Genomic DNA, 18,119 nt, shown 5'->3' with positions numbered 1-18,119 from the left:
CGAGCGGATTAGCGGGCAAGTTATAAGACCGAGGACCCGCGAGGACCATTGGGGACCCAAAACACCACAACAAGACACTCAGAGCGCTGACCAGTGCGTACGCACACACACACACACACACACACACACACACACACACACACACACACACTCCCGTTCCTCTGACTGGATTATTTGAGTCTTTACTTGTGTCACCGTTTCTGTCTTCATGTTTCACACTCTGCTTCAGGAATTCAGCTTCGAGCTCCTGATGAATCTGGGACTCACTGAACTGAATTAAATGCTCTTTAGCAGCTGCAGAACGAGGCGTTCGAGTGTCAGCAAGGTCATTAATAAAGGTGAGTTAAGGTGTTAGCTTCACCTGCTCAGTGTTTGTGTTTGTAACATCAACATAGATGAAAAATCATCATAATCGTCTAATCAAGCAGCATGTAGGCTTCAGGCTGTTTCCTGTTTACACTTCAATAATGATCGCATAATGAAAACATAATTAAACTGAAACCAGGGGCCTAAAAACAACATATGGGGAGAAGGAAGTCTGCGTCTTCTGATTGCACCCTGTACACCTCCACGTCTTCTTCCAGGAAAGAAACGACCTTGAAATCAGATGAAAATGGAAAAGCATGTGTTCTGAGAGTGTGTTATGATTCAATTTGTGTGTGTGTGATCCTGTGGGAATTAATAAGTAAGTCTCATCTGTAACATACAGTCTCACACTGAATGTAGATATTTTTACTGTCTGTTATCTGGTGGAATGTTTCTCACCAATGTTTGAGAGCCTGAAGGCAGCTCAGGGCTCCGAGTGTGTGTGTGTGTGTGTGTGTGTGTGTGTGTGTGTGTGTGTGTGTGTGTGTGTACTGTAATCATCTCTGAATGAAGCAGCATCTAAACTGAACTTATTACAAACGAGTAGTTCCTGTTTGTCCCACAGGACCTGAATGCATCATCACTGCCAGTGGTGGTGGTCCAGAGTGTGTTTGTATGTCTGTGCCAGCTGGTGTAGGATCAGTCTGATATGTTATCAGCAGTCTGTTTATCAGCCTACAGAGTGCCACGCGTCAGCAGCTAATTATCACCTCGTTAAGCTTCCTAACGAGGGAGCCCTAACGAGATTCTGGACTGCGTCCGGCAGCTCCGGCTGTCCCCGTCTATCATATGTGAACATGTTTCTGCTTCGCTGATAATATTGTGCACTCTGTACCTGGCAGCACGAAGGACATTTATGTGTGACTTGGTAACACAAATACAACTGATGGCAGGTCAAAGGTCACAAAGAGCCCAGCAGGTTGATGTCAGAGAGTCACAGTCAGACTCTTCCCAGCATTCTCAGTTTTCCTGTCACTAATGAAAACATGTGACTGTGGCGGTAACCCTTCACTGTACCACTGATGTTTCCTACAAGGGGAGCTCAAAAAGACTTTTTACACAAAATAAAAGAATAAACTTTATTTGAAACTTTATTAATTCAGTCTGAAGACGTCAGCTGGTATTTCCATTTAAAAAAGAAACAGAACAAATTCAGCTAAATAGCGTTTTTTCTATGCGAATAGAATATGAGTTTATGAGAGTTACAGATGACCTCGTTCTGTTTTCAATCACATTTTAGAGAAACTCAAAGCAAACTTCAACCACAACTTTGCACCTTCAAAGGTTCAAGGAGAAGAGCACCAGCCTAATGAAGTTTAGGCTTCATTTCCTCTCCTGGACCCGAGTTCGTAGACCAAAGATTTGTGGCTGCACAATGTTTCCATACTGCTGTACTAAACCCAGTAATCAGATTACAGTTACTAATCCCAGCAATCAGATTAATGTGACTACACCCAGTAACCAAATTAAGGTAATAAAACAGAAAAATGACCTGATGAACATTTCGATGCTTCAGTTCATGTAGCGGTAGGAATGAACAGCTTTTCAGGGGTGACAATTACTTCTAATTTAATTAATTAGAAGTAAGCGATGACTTCTTAGAAAGCCCTTGAAAATGTGAGTCAGTGTCATCTCCTTCAGTTGGAGCACAGCTCATCACCATAGAAACAGGAAGCTTGAACTCCTAAACACAGAGTCTTGATATTTCCTGTCATCACATTTTTCAGAAACCACATTTCTCCCCTTCTGGCTGCCCCTCCCTGCTCCCGCTGGAGGTCTCTTCCTATTGAAAGGGCTTCTTCCTCCCCACCGTCTCTGAGTGCTGCTCACAGGGATCCTCTGTGTTGAGATTTTCCCTCCAACATTGCAGTGATCATAACCATGAAGTGCAGTGAGATGACTGTTACCGTGAACTCAAACTGTATAAATAAAGTCAAACTAAAATGAAAATCTTATTTGGATCAGTCAAAATTTTTTCCAGCAGCGGTAAAATTGAACTCTACCCACTGAGTGTCAGAAGGGAAGGCTCCTCTGTGACACAGGGAGGAAAAGAAAGCGCCGTTATGGTTTCAGTTTGTTTCTGCTGTCAGAGGACCAAACAACTCTTTAACTCTGAAGGTCACAGTTTGCTGATCCAAAGTTTATCTAGCTGCAGCCTCAGAGAACGCTAAAAGGTGAATAACCAGGTTTAATCCACCCGTTACAGCCGCGCACCTTCTGATGAGATCAGCTGATGTGTCGGTGCTCTGAGCTGTCAAACGGTTTAGAGAAATCTTTCAGGTAGTTTGTGTTAAAAAGTCTCAGGGGCCAAATCTCATCTTTACTCTGCAATGCTCAGACGAGACGTTTGATACGAGCGCCGCTGACTTTCAGTGTTTCATCAGCAATTCCTGCCAGCTCATTGGTCCCCGCAGAGCTCTAAGCTGAAGTATTTTTAGTCAGGATGTCTCAGTTAGGTGTTTGCATTCAAACCTCACAGGTGAAATGAAACCAGTCAGACCTGCTGAGGTCAAACAAAGAGACGAGTGAGGCATGATGGGAAACTAATCTGCTGCTGCTCGTCTTCAGAGGGATTAAAAGATTCAGTTATTTCACCGTCAAGCTGAATTTAACCCTGAAAACATCAGATTTACAAACAATCATCAGCACACTCACTGAGCCACATCCGCGGCTTCTAAACTCACCTGGCCTTACCTGTCACACAGCAGTCTCACACACAGCTCAGGTTAAAGGACAAATTCACTGTTTCCTCTTCATAAGTCAAGTGGATTCAGAACAGAGCTCTCATGTGACCAGGAGCATATGTTCATTCATATGTTACAGCTGAGTGACAGGAAGTGACCACAGGAAGTAATCTTTTTTTTTTTTTTTTTTTTTTTTTTTTTTCAAGTATTTTTCAGTTTATTGTAAACTCTGCCGCTTTGGACAACACAAGGGGCATTAATAAACATCTTTGCCATTTAGTGCACAATATGTGAATAAACTAACAACATCCACCGACATAGAACTGTGGCAGTCAGTGCAACTGAGGTAGGTATTAACATCAAGTCTAAGATGACTCACTAAATGGAGAGAAACAGTGAGTGGCAGGGTTTTTTAAGAAAAGTAGCTTTTCTGCATCATCAGCAGTCAGACTGTTTCTGTTTTCATCTATAATGTGTGACACTGAGCTAAAAAGCCTTTCACTGTCCACACTGCTACATGGGGCTGAGAGCTATTTACAGGCTATTTTAGCCAAAGTGGGGAACCTGATTTTGTTGACACCCCAGTACTTCAGAGGACTGTCTTCACGAGGGCTTGGGGCCTCTCCGAGGTATGTGTCGAGCTCAATGGCAGCACCTGCTGCCAGCGGCAGCCTGGGCCTTGAGGAACAGTTTAGCAGGAGGTTCTGCAGCTTCTGCCCGACTCCCCTCTGCCTCACCTCTAGAAGCTCCTGCTTCAGGTGCAGCTTGGCCTCTGGAGCAGTGTTGTTGGAGAAGAAGCGATCTTTATACCTTTAGAGCCTCCTCTGGACAATTTCGATGAGCACAATTTGCAGTCCGCCTTTGTTTTCGTGTCTTCGTTCACTTTGAAATAGTTCCACACGGCTGACTTGTCTCGCCTCGCTTTCTCCCAGCTCTGAGACGCAGCCGGGGCCTGGGGGCAGGCACTCGGCGCCTGTGATTAACCCCTTACATGCCGCTCAAACATAGACAGGTCTCAGACCGTGGTATCAGTCCTCGGTATCGGGGAACTTTTAACGAGTACTTTAGAAAATGTGGTATCGAGGCCGATACCAGATACCGGTATCGGTGCAACCCTTTTTTTTTTTTTTTTTTTTTTTTTTTAAATGACATCAGAAACAGCAGTATGCGACATTACGTGATGGCAGAGCTTCAGTTCATCCTTTGTCATTTTTTTTTTTTTTTTTTTTTTTTTTTTTTTTAAATAAATAGGGCAGGGGGAATGAATGAGAGAAAGAGGGGGAGAGAAAGAAAGAAAACCAAAGGGGAGAAGAGACGGTGAGAAGGGGGGGGAAGAGAGAGAAAAAAAAAAAAAAAAAAAGAACTCCTGGGTCACCTGTATGGAGAAAAAAAAACAAACAAACAAAAAAAACAAACAGAGGAGACAGCAAACAACAAAGAGCAACATAATAATAGAGAAAACAAAGCACCATCACAATAAACTAGCTAGCCATAGATATCAATATTTACTAAATAATAAACGATATTGTGCAGCACGCAAGATAGACAGCGCACAGTGTGCTTTGAGGTAGCAGCCAAGAAAGCTTTAGTCCGCGTCTGTGAATACCCATGTGTGCATACCTGTGTGGATCAGCATGCTTGCATTCCAAAGGTTTCTCCATGTAATGATCTGCTAGGGAGTGTGGGGGGGCCACAGCCCCGTCCTCCAGGGTGTGAAGCGGGTATGGAGGAGATCAAAACTCCAGACATCCAGAGGCCCCCAGAACACAAGAGACCATGGAAGACCAACAGAGGGGCAGCCGCGCCACTGTTCCAGTAAGAGCTGAGGAGAGTCCCAGATGAGGGCTCACCCAGCAGCCGCGGAGCAGAAGTCAGGGGGAGTTGCAGTGACGCGCCCGTGAGCTCCGCCGGCCCCCAGCTGCGCCTGAGTGACCGAGCCCCAGGCCGAGAGGCCGGGGGCACCCCACCTCCAAAGGGGCCCGAGCGAGCCCCAGGCCCCAGGCCCCGACAAGCGGCCGCCAAGGAGTGAGCCGGTGTGTACCCGGACGCCCACCCCCAGACACAAAGAACCACCAACACACCGACACCTGAGGGAGTCCGCCACCGGCAGGGGAAGTGGTGGTGGGTGGAGATAGGCCTCCAAACCTTGGAGGGCCTGAGGTGTCCCCAGAGAGGTGGCGTCTGATACCCAACCTGACATATAGACACAGACATACAGGCACACACAGACACAAACATCCATTCCCACCCTCATGCTCTCATATGCACTCACTCCACACTCAACCAACGTGGAGACAGACATAAAGAGACGCTGTACACACAATCACACTCCCCAAGCGTACTCTACAAACCGGGTCTAGGTACCCTTGCCCCTGGAGGGGGGAATTGCACCCAGACCCAGGTGGTGTTACCCTTTTCCCTGCGGTGGGGAGAGGCAGACCACCCCGTCTCCGCAGCAGCAGGGAGGCCCCACACCCCAGACCGCAGTCGGACGGCCAACTCCTCCTACTAGCCCTCCCGCTCCAGCAGGCCGCAGAGAATGGGGGTGGGAGAAGACTCCAAACCTCCCTCCACCCGCTCATTGTAGTGTTGATGCATATGTGTTCTAAGGTGCAATTAAAACCCAGGAGGGCATGGAGCTACCTGCCATGGAGCAGCAGGTAAGCGCATAGTCCCTCCTGCTAGCCCTCAATGACTAAGTGTATTTAAAATTGAGAGGTGGGCAACGACGTCAGGGGTGAGGTATACACCCTGATGGTAAATTGGACTCCGTGATTGTGCCCACCCCCAAGATCCTATATGTATGTGTAATGAGAGTGTGAATAATGTGAATGTCTAAGTTGTGGGATAAAATTGAGGCAGAGGCAGCCAGAAGGGGACGGGGGGGGGGGGGGGGGGGGGTAGCCTCCCCTGCACCCTGGTGACATACCCCCACTCCAAGGCCCTGCATGTGTGGGTGGTTGTGGAGGAGCGGGAAGAGGGAGGCAGCTGGAGATGGGGAGGGAAGGAAGGGAGGGGCAGGTAACCCCTCCCTGGGGCCAGCTCCCCCGCTGACCCCAGTAGGCACTCCCACCCTCCGCGACCCGCCAGGGAAGGGGGGCCCAGGCCCATCAGACCGGGGCCCAGTGCAGTAGCGCCCTCCGGCTCCACAGAGCCCTGGACAGTCCACCCAACCCCACCACAGAGAAAACTGCACCCACCCCACCATCCACACATCTTCCAGACTACATAAGACGGTAAACGCCCAGGCTGAGATCTTCCTCCACCTCTCCTGTATCTCCCCCTCCTGCAGAGAGTTCCTGAAGAGAAGAAAGCTCCTGCAAGATGTGACCATCCCCCCCACCAGATGAAGAGCCCCCCAGGCGGCTCGACGCACCGGCGGCACCCTGCTCCAGGGCCGGGCCCCCATGCACCCACCCGCCCACAACCCCGGCAACACACCAACCAGGACCCAAGCCCCCGAGGCCCGGCCCGGGCCCCAGCCCAGAGACGGAGCGCCCCCAGAACCTCACGCCCATCCCGGACCCACCCAGGGGCAGTCAGGTTGCCAGGTCAGTAACCCACGTCCGTCAGCACAGACCCTCCCCTAGCCCCGCTGCACGCAGCCGCGAGGAAACAGTCACCTGAGAGCCAACAGAGCCCCCAACCGGACGTGACCGCTACCCCGGTTTGAAGTAATCTTTGAATAAACTGTTTCACCCCAGACCTCATTCAGATTATTTTAATGCAGTTAAAAATCTGTATTTAAGGACAGTGGTTTCAGAAACCTGGTGAACCTCTTTCAAATGCTCAGGATGAGCAGGCGTTACACTTGTCACATCACACACTGATCCTATTACCCACTGCACACCGTGCTGTGACCTCAGCACGAGAAATGACTCGGAAGGAAGGACAAACAAGTGTTCATCAGACAGTTTCTAGTTCACACCTGGGGGAAATCCCTTCATTTACCTGCATGCAACAAAGGCTGCTCAAACATGTTTGGTTGTAAATCACTGTAAAACAGTAGTACACATCATCCCTTTGCTGAATTTTTTTGTTTTTACAGGTGACTCCAGCAAAACAGCCTGAAAATGACGAGCTTATAAAGCACACCTGAGTGATTGTTCTTGGACGTTACACAGCTGTTAATAACGTGGTCCTTGTGAAGCAGACTGCAAACATTTTCCTGCTCCTGGATGTGATTCGGCTGTGTTAGGTGGAGTGAGCTTCAAACTGCAGCAGCTGAATTCACACTCTCCTTGTCTTTGTCTCTGTCCACACTTGGAGCGTGGGCCCACGTCAGCTGATAAAAGGAGTCCCCAAATGTTTAAAGCACTGCAGCACGTGCTGCCCTTCATAACTTTAATCTGATTGCAAAGAAAACTCAAGCCCATTCATATTTTCACAGGTTTCAGGCACCCCACTGCCTCAGTGACAGATCATGAAGAAGCTGTTGCTGAGCGTGCTGACCGAGTTGACCCGATCAGAGACGTCTGCTGTGCAAACATCAAACAGAATCTCCCATGTTCCTCCGAGTCTCTGAGCAGATGCTGGCACTCCTTCAGAGAATCTCTGAGATCAACAAACAGCAGCAGGACGAACCAGAAACATGAGAAAAACAATGTGTTTGTAACCAATCAGAGGGGTCAGAGACATGGGGCTTTCTGCATGCCGTACACAGAGGGGAACAGCATGCACTGGCACAAGGAACACAGTAAAAACTGATCCAAAAAAGCAGTCCTCAGTCGAACCTAGATCGATGCAATCCAGCATGGTGAAGGACATCAGAGGACCGTCATGACCCAGACATTTATTAGAAATCAGTTAATGATCAGGACTAAACTCCTAAACATTCACAATTTCGCTCAAGTGATTGGACCTATAGGTCGGATCAATAAAGGACAGATTAATTTGATTAAGTATGAGTTTGAACCACGTCAATGTGTGTGTGTGTGTGTCTGTGTCTGTGTGTAAGTCTGTCTGTACCTGTGCCTGCACTTATACCTGCACCTGCATCTTGTGTGTGTGTGTGTGTGTGTGTAAGTCTGTCTGTACCTGTACCTGCACTTATACCTGCACCTTTACGTGCACCTGCACTTGTAGCTGTACTTGCAACTCCAGGCCCACCCCTGGTATAGGTAATCCAACACAGCTGATTCAAATGGCTAAATTACTTCCTCAACATGTCCTGACGTTCTCCAGAGGCTTGGTAACAAACTAATCATATGATTCAGGTGTGTTGACCCAGGGCGATATCTAAAACCTGCCGGACACTGGCCCTCGTGTCCTGGAAATTGCCCACCCCTGACCTATACCTATACTTGTGCCTACACCTGTACTGTACCTGCACCTGTACTTACCTGGACCTGTACCTATACCTGTACCCGTACTTGTACCTCCACCTGCTGCTGGCTCACCTCTCCTCCCCCTTCTCCCCACATCGTGACAATGAACTACAAGCAGACCCTCCTACAAACTCTCATCAGCCCTTACCGTAAGGTGAAAACCTTCATTTCACACTGAGGTCACAGAGGAGAACAGCCCAATCACATCCTCCTTTATTATAATTTCGGGATCTCTGACGTCAAAACCGAGCTGAGCTCCAGTCTACAACGAGAACCTCTGAAAAGACTTCAGACAGCTCAAACACCAACAGGTGGTGCTATCAGGTTGAGCATCGCTATGAATTATGGGACACCATGATCTCTTTTAATTTCTTAAGGATGCTGCAGTGTCTCCACTGCTAAAAGAGGCAAATAAGGACTGAAGCTCATTTCCAAGATGATGATGGTGCGAGACAAAAACGGGTTCTGGTAGAACACCTGAGTCACAGGATTAAACCTGAATGATGAAGGCTGCTGTGTGTGTCTGTGTGTCTGAGTGTGTGTGAGTGTGTCTGTATGTGTCTGTGTGCGTCTGTGTGTATAAGTCTGAGTCTGTGTGTGTGTGTGTGTGTCTCTCTGTCTCTGCCTGTGTGTGTGTGTGTTGGTCTGAGTAGGTTTGTGTGTCTGTGTGTGTGAGTGTGTGTGTGTTGTGTGTCTGAGCAAGTGTGTGTGTCTGTTTATGTGTGTGTGTGTGTGTGTGTGTGTGTGTTGGTCTGAGTAGGTTTGTGTGTGTGTGTGTGTGTGTGTGTGTGTGTGTCTGAGTTTGTGTGTCTCTGTGTGTGTGTGTGTGTCTCTGCGTGTGCCTGAATATGTGTGTCTGAGTGTGTGTGTGTGTGTGTGTGTGTGTGTGTCTGAGTTTGTGTGTCTGTGTGTGTCTGTGTGTCTCTGCGTGTGCCTGAATATGTGTGTGTGTGTCTGAGTTTGTGTGTCTCTGTGTGTGTCTGTGTGTCTCTGCGTGTGCCTGAATATGTGTGTCTGAGTGTGTGTGTGTGTGTGTGTGTGTGTGTGTGTGTGTGTGTGTGTGTGTGTGTCTGAGTTTGCAGCTTTAACCGGATTGTTTTCAGCGTTACAAAATGAAAATCTCTGCTCAGTTAATCCCATCACCACAGTTAGGCTTTTACTCTGAAACCCTCCCACAGGAAGTGCTGCATCCTCTACTAAATAAAATCACATTGATAAAATTTTATATTTTCATAAAGACTAAAAACCTGCTAATTGTTTCAGAATAGTCAGTCAGGGAAGAAAGAACATGAACCCTTTGATGTTACTGCCTCGGTTCAGCTGATTGATCAGTTAGCTGTCTAGAATAAAACTAATCAATAATCAACAAAAATGATGGTTAATTTCCACACAGCTGAGCTGAACACAGCTCAGTTAACAGCATGTGGTGGACTTTGAGCTTTGGTCTTGTGTGATAGGCTGTCAGAAGTACAGGGGCGGATCAGGAGAAATTTTCTTAGGGTGGCATGAAAATCAAAGCCTTTGTCTCACAGGTGTTACATCCTGTTACATCATTATATATATGAGGTTAAAATACATAAAATACAGTAAGTACACACATGTCTCATGGAAATATTGTCTATAACTTTGTTTTCTTTGGCCCAGATAATTAAAGATTGCAGTTACAGTGGGGCAAAAAAGTATTTAGTCAGCCACCGATTGTGCAAGTTCCCCCACCTAAAATGATGACAGAGGTCAGTAATTTGCACCAGAGGTACACTTCAACTGTGAGAGACAGAATGTGAAAGAAAAAATCCATGAATCCACATGGTAGGATTTGTAAAGAATTTATTCGTAAATCAGGGTGGAAAATAAGTATTTGGTCAATAACAAAAATACAACTCAATACTTTGTAACATAACCTTTGTTGGCAATAACAGAGGTCAAATGTTTACTATAGGTCTTTACCAGGTTTGCACACACAGTAGCTGGTATTTTGGCCCATTCCTCCATGCAGATCTTCTCGAGAGCAGTGATGTTTTGGGGCTGTCACCGAGCAACACGGACTTTCAACTCCCGCCACAGATTTTCTATGGGGTTGAGGTCTGGAGACTGGCTAGGCCACTCCAGGACTTTCAAATGCTTCTTACGGAGCCACTCCTTTGTTGCCCGGGCGGTGTGTTTTGGATCATTGTCATGTTGGAAGACCCAGCCTCGTTTCATCTTCAAAGTTCTCACTGATGGAAGGAGGTTTTGGCTCAAAATCTCACGATACATGGCCCCATTCATTCTGTCCTTAACACGGATCAGTCGTCCTGTCCCCTTGGCAGAAAAACAGCCCCATAGCATGATGTTTCCACCCCCATGCTTCACAGTAGGTATGGTGTTCTTGGGATGCAACTCAGTATTCTTCTTCCTCCAAACACGACGAGTTGAGTTTATACCAAAAAGTTCTACTTTGGTTTCATCTGACCACATGACATTCTCCCAATCCTCTGCTGTATCATCCATGTGCTCTCTGGCAAACTTCAGACGGGCCTGGACATGCACTGGCTTCAGCAGCAGAACACGTCTGGCACTGCGGGATTTGATTCCCTGCCGTTGTAGTGTGTTACTGATGGTGACCTTTGTTACTTTGGTCCCAGCTCTCTGCAGGTCATTCACCAGGTCCCCCCGTGTGGTTCTGGGATCTTTGCTCACCGTTCTCATGATCATTTTGACCCCACGGGATGAGATCTTGCGTGGAGCCCCAGATCGAGGGAGATTATCAGTGGTCTTGTATGTCTTCCATTTTCTGATGATTGCTCCCACAGTTGATTTTTTCACACCAAGCTGCTTGCCTATAGTAGATTCACTCTTCCCAGTCTGGTGCAGGTCTACAATACTTTTCCTGGTGTCCTTCGAAAGCTCTTTGGTCTTGGCCATGGCGGAGTTTGGAGTCTGACTGTTTGAGGCTGTGGACAGGTGTCTTTTATACAGATGATGAGTTCAAACAGGTGCCATTCATACAGGTAACGAGTGGGGGACAGAAAAGCTTCTTACAGAAGCCGTTACAGGTCTGTGAGAGCCAGAGATTTTCCTTGTTTGAGGTGACCAAATACTTATTTTCCACCCTAATTTACGAATAAATTCCTTACAAATCCTACCATGTGAATTCATGGATTTTTTTTTCACATTCTGTCTCTCACAGTTGAAGTGTACCTCTGGTGCAAATTACTGACCTCTGTCATCATTTTAAGTGGGGGAACTTGCACAATCGGTGGCTGACTAAATACTTTTTTGCCCCACTGTACATAAAACATGTGAATTTTGATATTATGTACTGTATAGCCTGGATGATAAGTAAGCATGCAGCCCAATAAGTTTAAAATCCAGAACCTACAAAACGCAAGGTGGTTCATTTACAAACACACAGGTCTAACTATTTTTTTTAAATTACAAATAATTAAATTGTTACGTACTTAAATTTACACAAAATGCCAGAAATCTGCACTGTCATGAAACACTTTTCACAAAACATTGAAACCTAATTTGTCATGATTTATCGGGTTAAGTCTCTGGGTTCCAGGATATAACTGCCCATTGCTGACTACAATTTGAGTTTATCTTTATAATTGACCCCTAAAAGGTGGAAAACCTTGCCTTGCTTGGTATCATTCTTTTCAGTACAATCTCATTCGTCTGAATTTACAGTTATCTTTTCATTTTGACCTACTGTATTAACCCAACTGATCTGAAATCACACAAAATCAAGTCGGCAAAAATTTAACATTTTTCACTGTAAATCTACAGAAGTGTTTAGTGAATTATTTTCATAACTTGAAATGCAAATATAAATTGTACATTTTAAAAACCTATGCACAAATGTTGTACACAATAAAGTTATATATTATGTATTTGCCTAAAATCGCAGCCGCTGCATCAGGCGTTTTTTCTACAACCATTTATAAATACCAAAACTAAAATGAGAGAACAATCAGGAGTCACAATAAGATGCCACACAAAGAGAGAGGAGAACACTACAGGTCTGAAACCTGCAGGCCTGACAGCAGGAGGTGTATCACTTCTGTTTCCCACCTGGAGACAGCGTTTGCACTGCAGTCTGCATATGGAGGGTTTTTGGCACCAACTGTGACATTCAGGACTCGCCTCTGTTCTGACACACAAAACAACAACAACAACAACACACTAACTGTACACTCCAAACACGCTACACATCACAAATCTGTCACATCTCAAAACTCGCTGTCGATATTGCTCCCTCTCACTCTCTTTCATCACCATCACTCTGAAAAATTTCCCCTCTTCATAAATAACCAAATCCCACGTGTTGCTGTGTCATTTCTATTGGTCGACGTGGTACACTTTTCCACGAAAGGGTGGCATTTTTTTCCTTTTCTTTTTTCCCTGCTGCCCTTAGAAAATCCTGTTTTTACTGTTTCTTCCTGCACAAAACATGACGCTAGTATTCAGAAAATTATATATTTTTTATTAGAACTCTGGTTTTAGTGGCCTAAAAGTAAAACGTAAAAATTGGCATGTAGTTTGAAGTCCAACTTTCAACACAAGCTGAAATAAAGACTCAGCGTGGCTGCAGCTTGTAGCTATGTCAGCTTAAATTGGTCACGTGATTTGGCAACGCAGCATGTCTGTGGACCCCAGACGGTTACTACATTCCATTTCCAGAGTGTAACAATTAGCCACCTGTGCTGAAATCTGAAATGCCCATAGTTTTGATTCAAAATGTGCTCTAGCGCAATCATAAGCATCGGTTGCTACTGACTTCAAGAAATAAAGCCAGTTCAGGCTAGGGGCTGGACCATTTTTTAGTGGTGGTAGTTTTAGAATTTATATTCAATGTTAATTGTAACCAGGCTCAAAGTGGTAATGCTACCTTATTTTAATAAATAGCATTGTCATATGCAAAACTTGGGTGGCATGAGATTATTTTAGGGTGGCATATGCCACCCCATGCCACCCTGTAGATCCACCCCTGCTGAAGTTTAATTCAATTAGCAGTGACATGCACAGTGCCTCCGCACACTTACTGATATCAACGCCACACCTGGAGAACAGAACAGGAAGTCCAGCATCTCTGTTTAAAAGACGTTTCTCTGCTTTGTATCAACATTGATGCGGCTCAGGCTTCAGACTTACAGTGACGCTCCACCCACAACAGAGGCCAAAGCGTCATCTGCTCGTGAGCTGAAGTTTAACGCAAGGACCTCTCGTGGTTGTGAAGATGATGAAACATCATCTTCATGGAAACCAGAATTAAATAATACTTTAGATGTGACTGTGTCAGCACCAAGGTGCCACCACTGTCACCTTTAGATGGGCAGGACTAATTTCCAAAGTCTTCATCAAACCAACTTCTCCTGAAACATCCACGGAAAACATTCTGTCTCTCTTAACTGATCAGTCAGTTCACTGATAAATCTGATCGGTCCAGTCTCGACTTGCAGGAACTTCTCCTCACATCAGACCAGCTTTGATTTTTCTCATCCAACCTGTTACACACCTGAGCTCCACCTAACCTGAGCTTCTGTTAATCAACCTCAGATGGTTTCTCTGCTACTCCCTTTCTGTTCCCCCATGTTCTCCTCCCTGTTCTCTGTTCTCCTCCACATTCTCATCCCTGTTCTTCAGTTGTTGAAGCTTCAAAGTGAATCCATGAGAGCAAATAAGCAAACGCACACATACGCGCAAGCGCAGTTCCCCCCCGACACACCTCCAGACGTCACACAGGTCAAGGTCAAACCGGGGACTCGGACCGGGTGGTTCCGGGCGGTTCCGAAACACTTGCCCAGGGTCCAGGTGCGGGCTCGCGCAGGCGCAGCTCTTACCTGCGTGCGGAGCGGCTCTCCGTGCTGGAGGACGCTGATGAAGGGGATCTCCAGGGAGGAGGCGGTGAGGTCCACCTGTAGCAGCTCCTCGCGGCTCTGCGGGAACGCGAGCACGGCGGACACTCCCTGCACCACCACGCCCTGGCACGCGCAGCGGAGCAGCGACTCGGGGTCCGCGGCGGTCAGCTGCCGGGGCACGAGCTCCAGGCTCAGGTTGTAGGGCAGGAAGTTCACACGCTCCGGGTCCCGCTCCAGCTCCCGGTCCCGGCTCACCGCGGCCGCCGCGCGGCTCAGCGCCGCCTGGACCTGTACGCGCGCCGCCCGCTGCGCCGGCAGGAGCGCACCGACGCGCACGGAGTGACCGATCTGCGCCAGGAGGCGGCACGGCTGCGGGTGGAGGAGGCACGGCGGTACGAGGAGGAGCTGCAGGAGGAGGAAGGCTCGGAGAGTCCGGAGGCAGGAGGAGGAGGAGGAGGAGGTGAGAGACATCCTGCCGCGCGCTCAGCATCGCTCCTCCGCTGACTCCTGCTGCTCCGACAAACACGAGAGGAGGCTGCTGCTCCTCCTGCTGCTCACAGGAGACTGAGGGAGGAGCAGACTAAGGAGCGGAGGGGAGGGGGGAGCGCTGTCCCAGAAACAGGAGGTGCAGAGGAGAAGAGAGAGAGGGAGGGAGGGAGAGGAGAAGCAGAGGAAGAAATGAAAAGGGGGAGGTCAAAGAGACAGAGGAGGTGGTGAGTGAAGAGAAGAGGAGCAGATTCAGTTTGTTTATTTATTTATTTTACCAACTTGTTTTATTTACTTAATTTTATTCAGTTGTCTCCATTGATGATCATTTTAATTCTTTTTTTGTTTGTTGGTGGCTTTGATGATAATCTTCTCTGACCTTCACAATAAAAGAGGCTCCTGATCACAATTTTTCCTGTTGTTATCAGAGATCCATAAAGCCTCCCTCCTTCTCCTGTTTGTATTAATCACAGGTGTATTCATCGGTATTTATTATTGGGCATCTGGAGGAGCAGAAGCAGCTGCTGCAGATGTTTTATTGAAGTTTTGAAGGACGATAAGGTCGGGAACAGGAAGCTGCTGCCGAGGCTTTCTGAGGAGAATCCAGCTCGATTCGTCATCCACCGAACATCACAGCTGAGAGCTGGGCCGTTACATAACACACACACACACACACACACACACACACACACACACAGTGTTAATATTCCATTTGAAATCTGTGCGAGAAAGTGGAGCAACAATCAGGAAATAAAAACTGACCTGAAATCATTTTTTTCCTGAGCATTTGGAGCTCTGCGTGTTTTTAATGAAAACCTCCAATCAGCTTTTATCTGTACTCTCCTGAAAACAAATGAAATCATTTTCATTACTGAGTGAGAAGGAAGAGGAAGGCAGGGCGATGCCCAGCGAGGGAAAAACTAACTGATAACTGGAAACAAAGACAAAAAATCTATCAAAGTAGAACAAAATTCTAATTTATTTATTGTGAAACATTAAATCTGAAAAATGATGAGCTGACAGGTGCCAGGAAAAAAAAAGACAGGAAGGGTGAGCATCACTGCTCACAGCAACTTCAATCAGCTCACTGACTGGTTACTATAAACAGCTGACTTACCACCTGTAGATGTACACTTTTCCAAACAGGTAGGTGTATGTGAGTGCACCAAACCAGGTGAGCAGCCAAAAACAGAGACAATAGTTCCACATTAATTACAGTTGTGTGAGTTCTGACAGGTATGTGTGATCTAGCAGGTGTGTGAGGTCAAACATGTGTGTGCGGTCAAGCAGTGAAGTCAGCGACATGCAGAGACACCCCACCTGACTTGCTGCTTAAAGAAGGAGCAGCAACCACTCAGACAGAGACTTGAACATAAGATGTACTGCTTCTGTGAGCTTTCTCCTCAGGTCTCAACTCTTAACCAATGACCACGGGCGGCAGGCGGCCTCTCCAACTTTTTCGGTCTGTGGTGTTCCAGGGCCTCACACAATGGTCCTTTTTAGGAGGAACTCCTCATTTCTAAATGAACACAAACACACCTTAATTCAGAACCGAAGAAACCAAAAGATCGCATGTAAATACCTAAAAATACTAACTGCTGCTAGTTACAGTTTGTTTAGCTGAAACTCGTCTTTCCTCTGAACAGATGTTTAGGGGCCAAGGGTCGTCGCCCACAGAGACCAGGTTAGGTCCCAGACATTCAGTCCATCACAAGCAGAACCATCTAGTTCCAGCGTCGCTCCGTACAGGCATCTGAAAATCAGCGCTTCTCTTGGCTGATATGACAACTGGTCCAGTTTCAGGCTCTGGTTTCTTAGGTTATCCTCTAATGTATTTATCACACCACATATGTCAATCAGCAGTATTATTCACTCTTGTTGGGTCTTGCTTCAATCAAAGTTCAAAGTTCCTCACCACCTCCTCAAAGTTCACATCTCCATTATGTGACAGGTGAGACCTGGAGACTTGGGACCACCCCTGGTGGGCGGAGCTGGTCTTCGCTCCTTTCATAAGCGCAGGTGTGGGCAATTGGGTATTCCTCTGCAAACCTGAAACTGCGAGTGCTTGGTCCGAGTTGGGCAAGTTGGTGTTTCTTAACTACGAAAGTCTGATACGGGTCTTCCCCTAAACTTCTGTTAGAACGGTAGGTTACACAAAAATGTACCACTTGAGCTCTGGCTGTTGGCAGAGGTTTACAGTTATTTGCACCCTTGTAGGTGGGAAACATTGCTCCCGTGAGAACGGTATAGTGGACTTCATCGCCACTGACCCACATTTATTAGGGTGTGACACGAACTTGTGGACAGGTAACAAAACCAATTCAGTGGAGGAATATTCCTGTGTTTTATTGTCCAGCTAGTGATCTCCTGCCTTTTATTCACAGAGTACCGAGCTGCTGCTTTGCCAGGTGGATTTCTGGCTGCGGGCAAAGGACCCGACACATCAGTGTGTTTTAATTTGTTTTAAACTGGTGTAAGCCGACAGACTGACTGCTGCGGCTGTCGATGGTTTTTTGTTTTACTTTTTCTGTATCAGTAGGCACCACAGATATTGATTCGCAGGCGGTGAAGGCGCTGCAGGGAAAACAAATCCTTTTTTGTCTCCCCGCTCTTGCATGCACAGCGGGGGGCCCGAGTGAAGACGGCACCGAAGATTTGCCTTTTTTTTTTTTCTATAGTGTTTTACCCATTTGGGGTCATGTGAGAGTTGCCGTCCATTTTTAACCTGTGTGCTATGTCGATTTGTTTTTAAACTGTTCTCCGCAGCGCTTGTCCTGCCTCACGGGCAATCGTACAGTCTTATCGTTTTTTTAATAAGGTAACGTTTTTAATTGTTTTTAGGTGCTGCTGTTACACTGTTTCTTTTATTTTGTATTAAAAATTAAACTCTTTTAAACTGACTGTGCGCCTACGGCTCTGTCCTATTTTAAATAGGTACCTACCACGGGTCACAATTAGTTTGTCACCTGAACATTAGATGGTCACTTTCTCTCCTCTCGGTCTCTTTTGTTCTTTAATTGTGTGCAGCAAGATAATTGGTTCATATGTTCCCTGTTCAGCTCCTGATTGCTTCTTTGGGAGAAGGTGAAGGAATAACAACCTCCTTACTGTTAATGTTGAATATTTCTATTCAAGATCCAGACTTCAGGCCAATTTTCAGAAAAATACCTGGAAAAGTTCCTCATGGTTTTGATAGACAGTAGATGAAGCTCCATTTTGAGCTGTTTCACAGATTTCAACTGGAAAACAAAACATTTAAAGAACATCATAGCTGCTCCATTTAGAGAAAAACAAGAGGTCGACAGATGGACAGGATTACAGTCTTTGGTTTGTTTCAATTTTTACTTACTTTAGTTTAGCTGGAGCAGAACCTGGCAGCTGCCCACCACAGACCTGGAGTTGCTTTTCCGCTG

At 46.6% G+C, this 18,119-nt stretch overlaps 1 protein-coding gene across 1 annotated transcript in view; it reads right to left on the bottom strand.

Annotated features, from left to right (window-relative positions):
• grin3bb (glutamate receptor, ionotropic, N-methyl-D-aspartate 3Bb) overlaps positions 1-14,691 on the bottom strand; it is a 67,681-nt gene extending 52,990 nt beyond the window's left edge. Inside the window, exon 1 of the mRNA XM_085347283.1 lies at positions 14,203-14,691. Within this exon, the coding sequence (XP_085203409.1) occupies positions 14,203-14,691 (489 nt within the window). The remainder of the gene's footprint in view (positions 1-14,202) is intronic.
• Between the last annotated feature and the right edge of the window lie 3,428 nt (positions 14,692-18,119).

The sequence above is a fragment of the Diplotaxodon limnothrissa genome, linkage group LG23 (genome assembly GCF_057381915.1).
Source record: "Diplotaxodon limnothrissa isolate DT_005_m linkage group LG23, D_limnothrissa_male_GT1.1, whole genome shotgun sequence".
Taxonomy (NCBI): domain Eukaryota; kingdom Metazoa; phylum Chordata; class Actinopteri; order Cichliformes; family Cichlidae; genus Diplotaxodon; species Diplotaxodon limnothrissa.
This window is presented reverse-complemented; position numbering and strand designations above follow the sequence as displayed.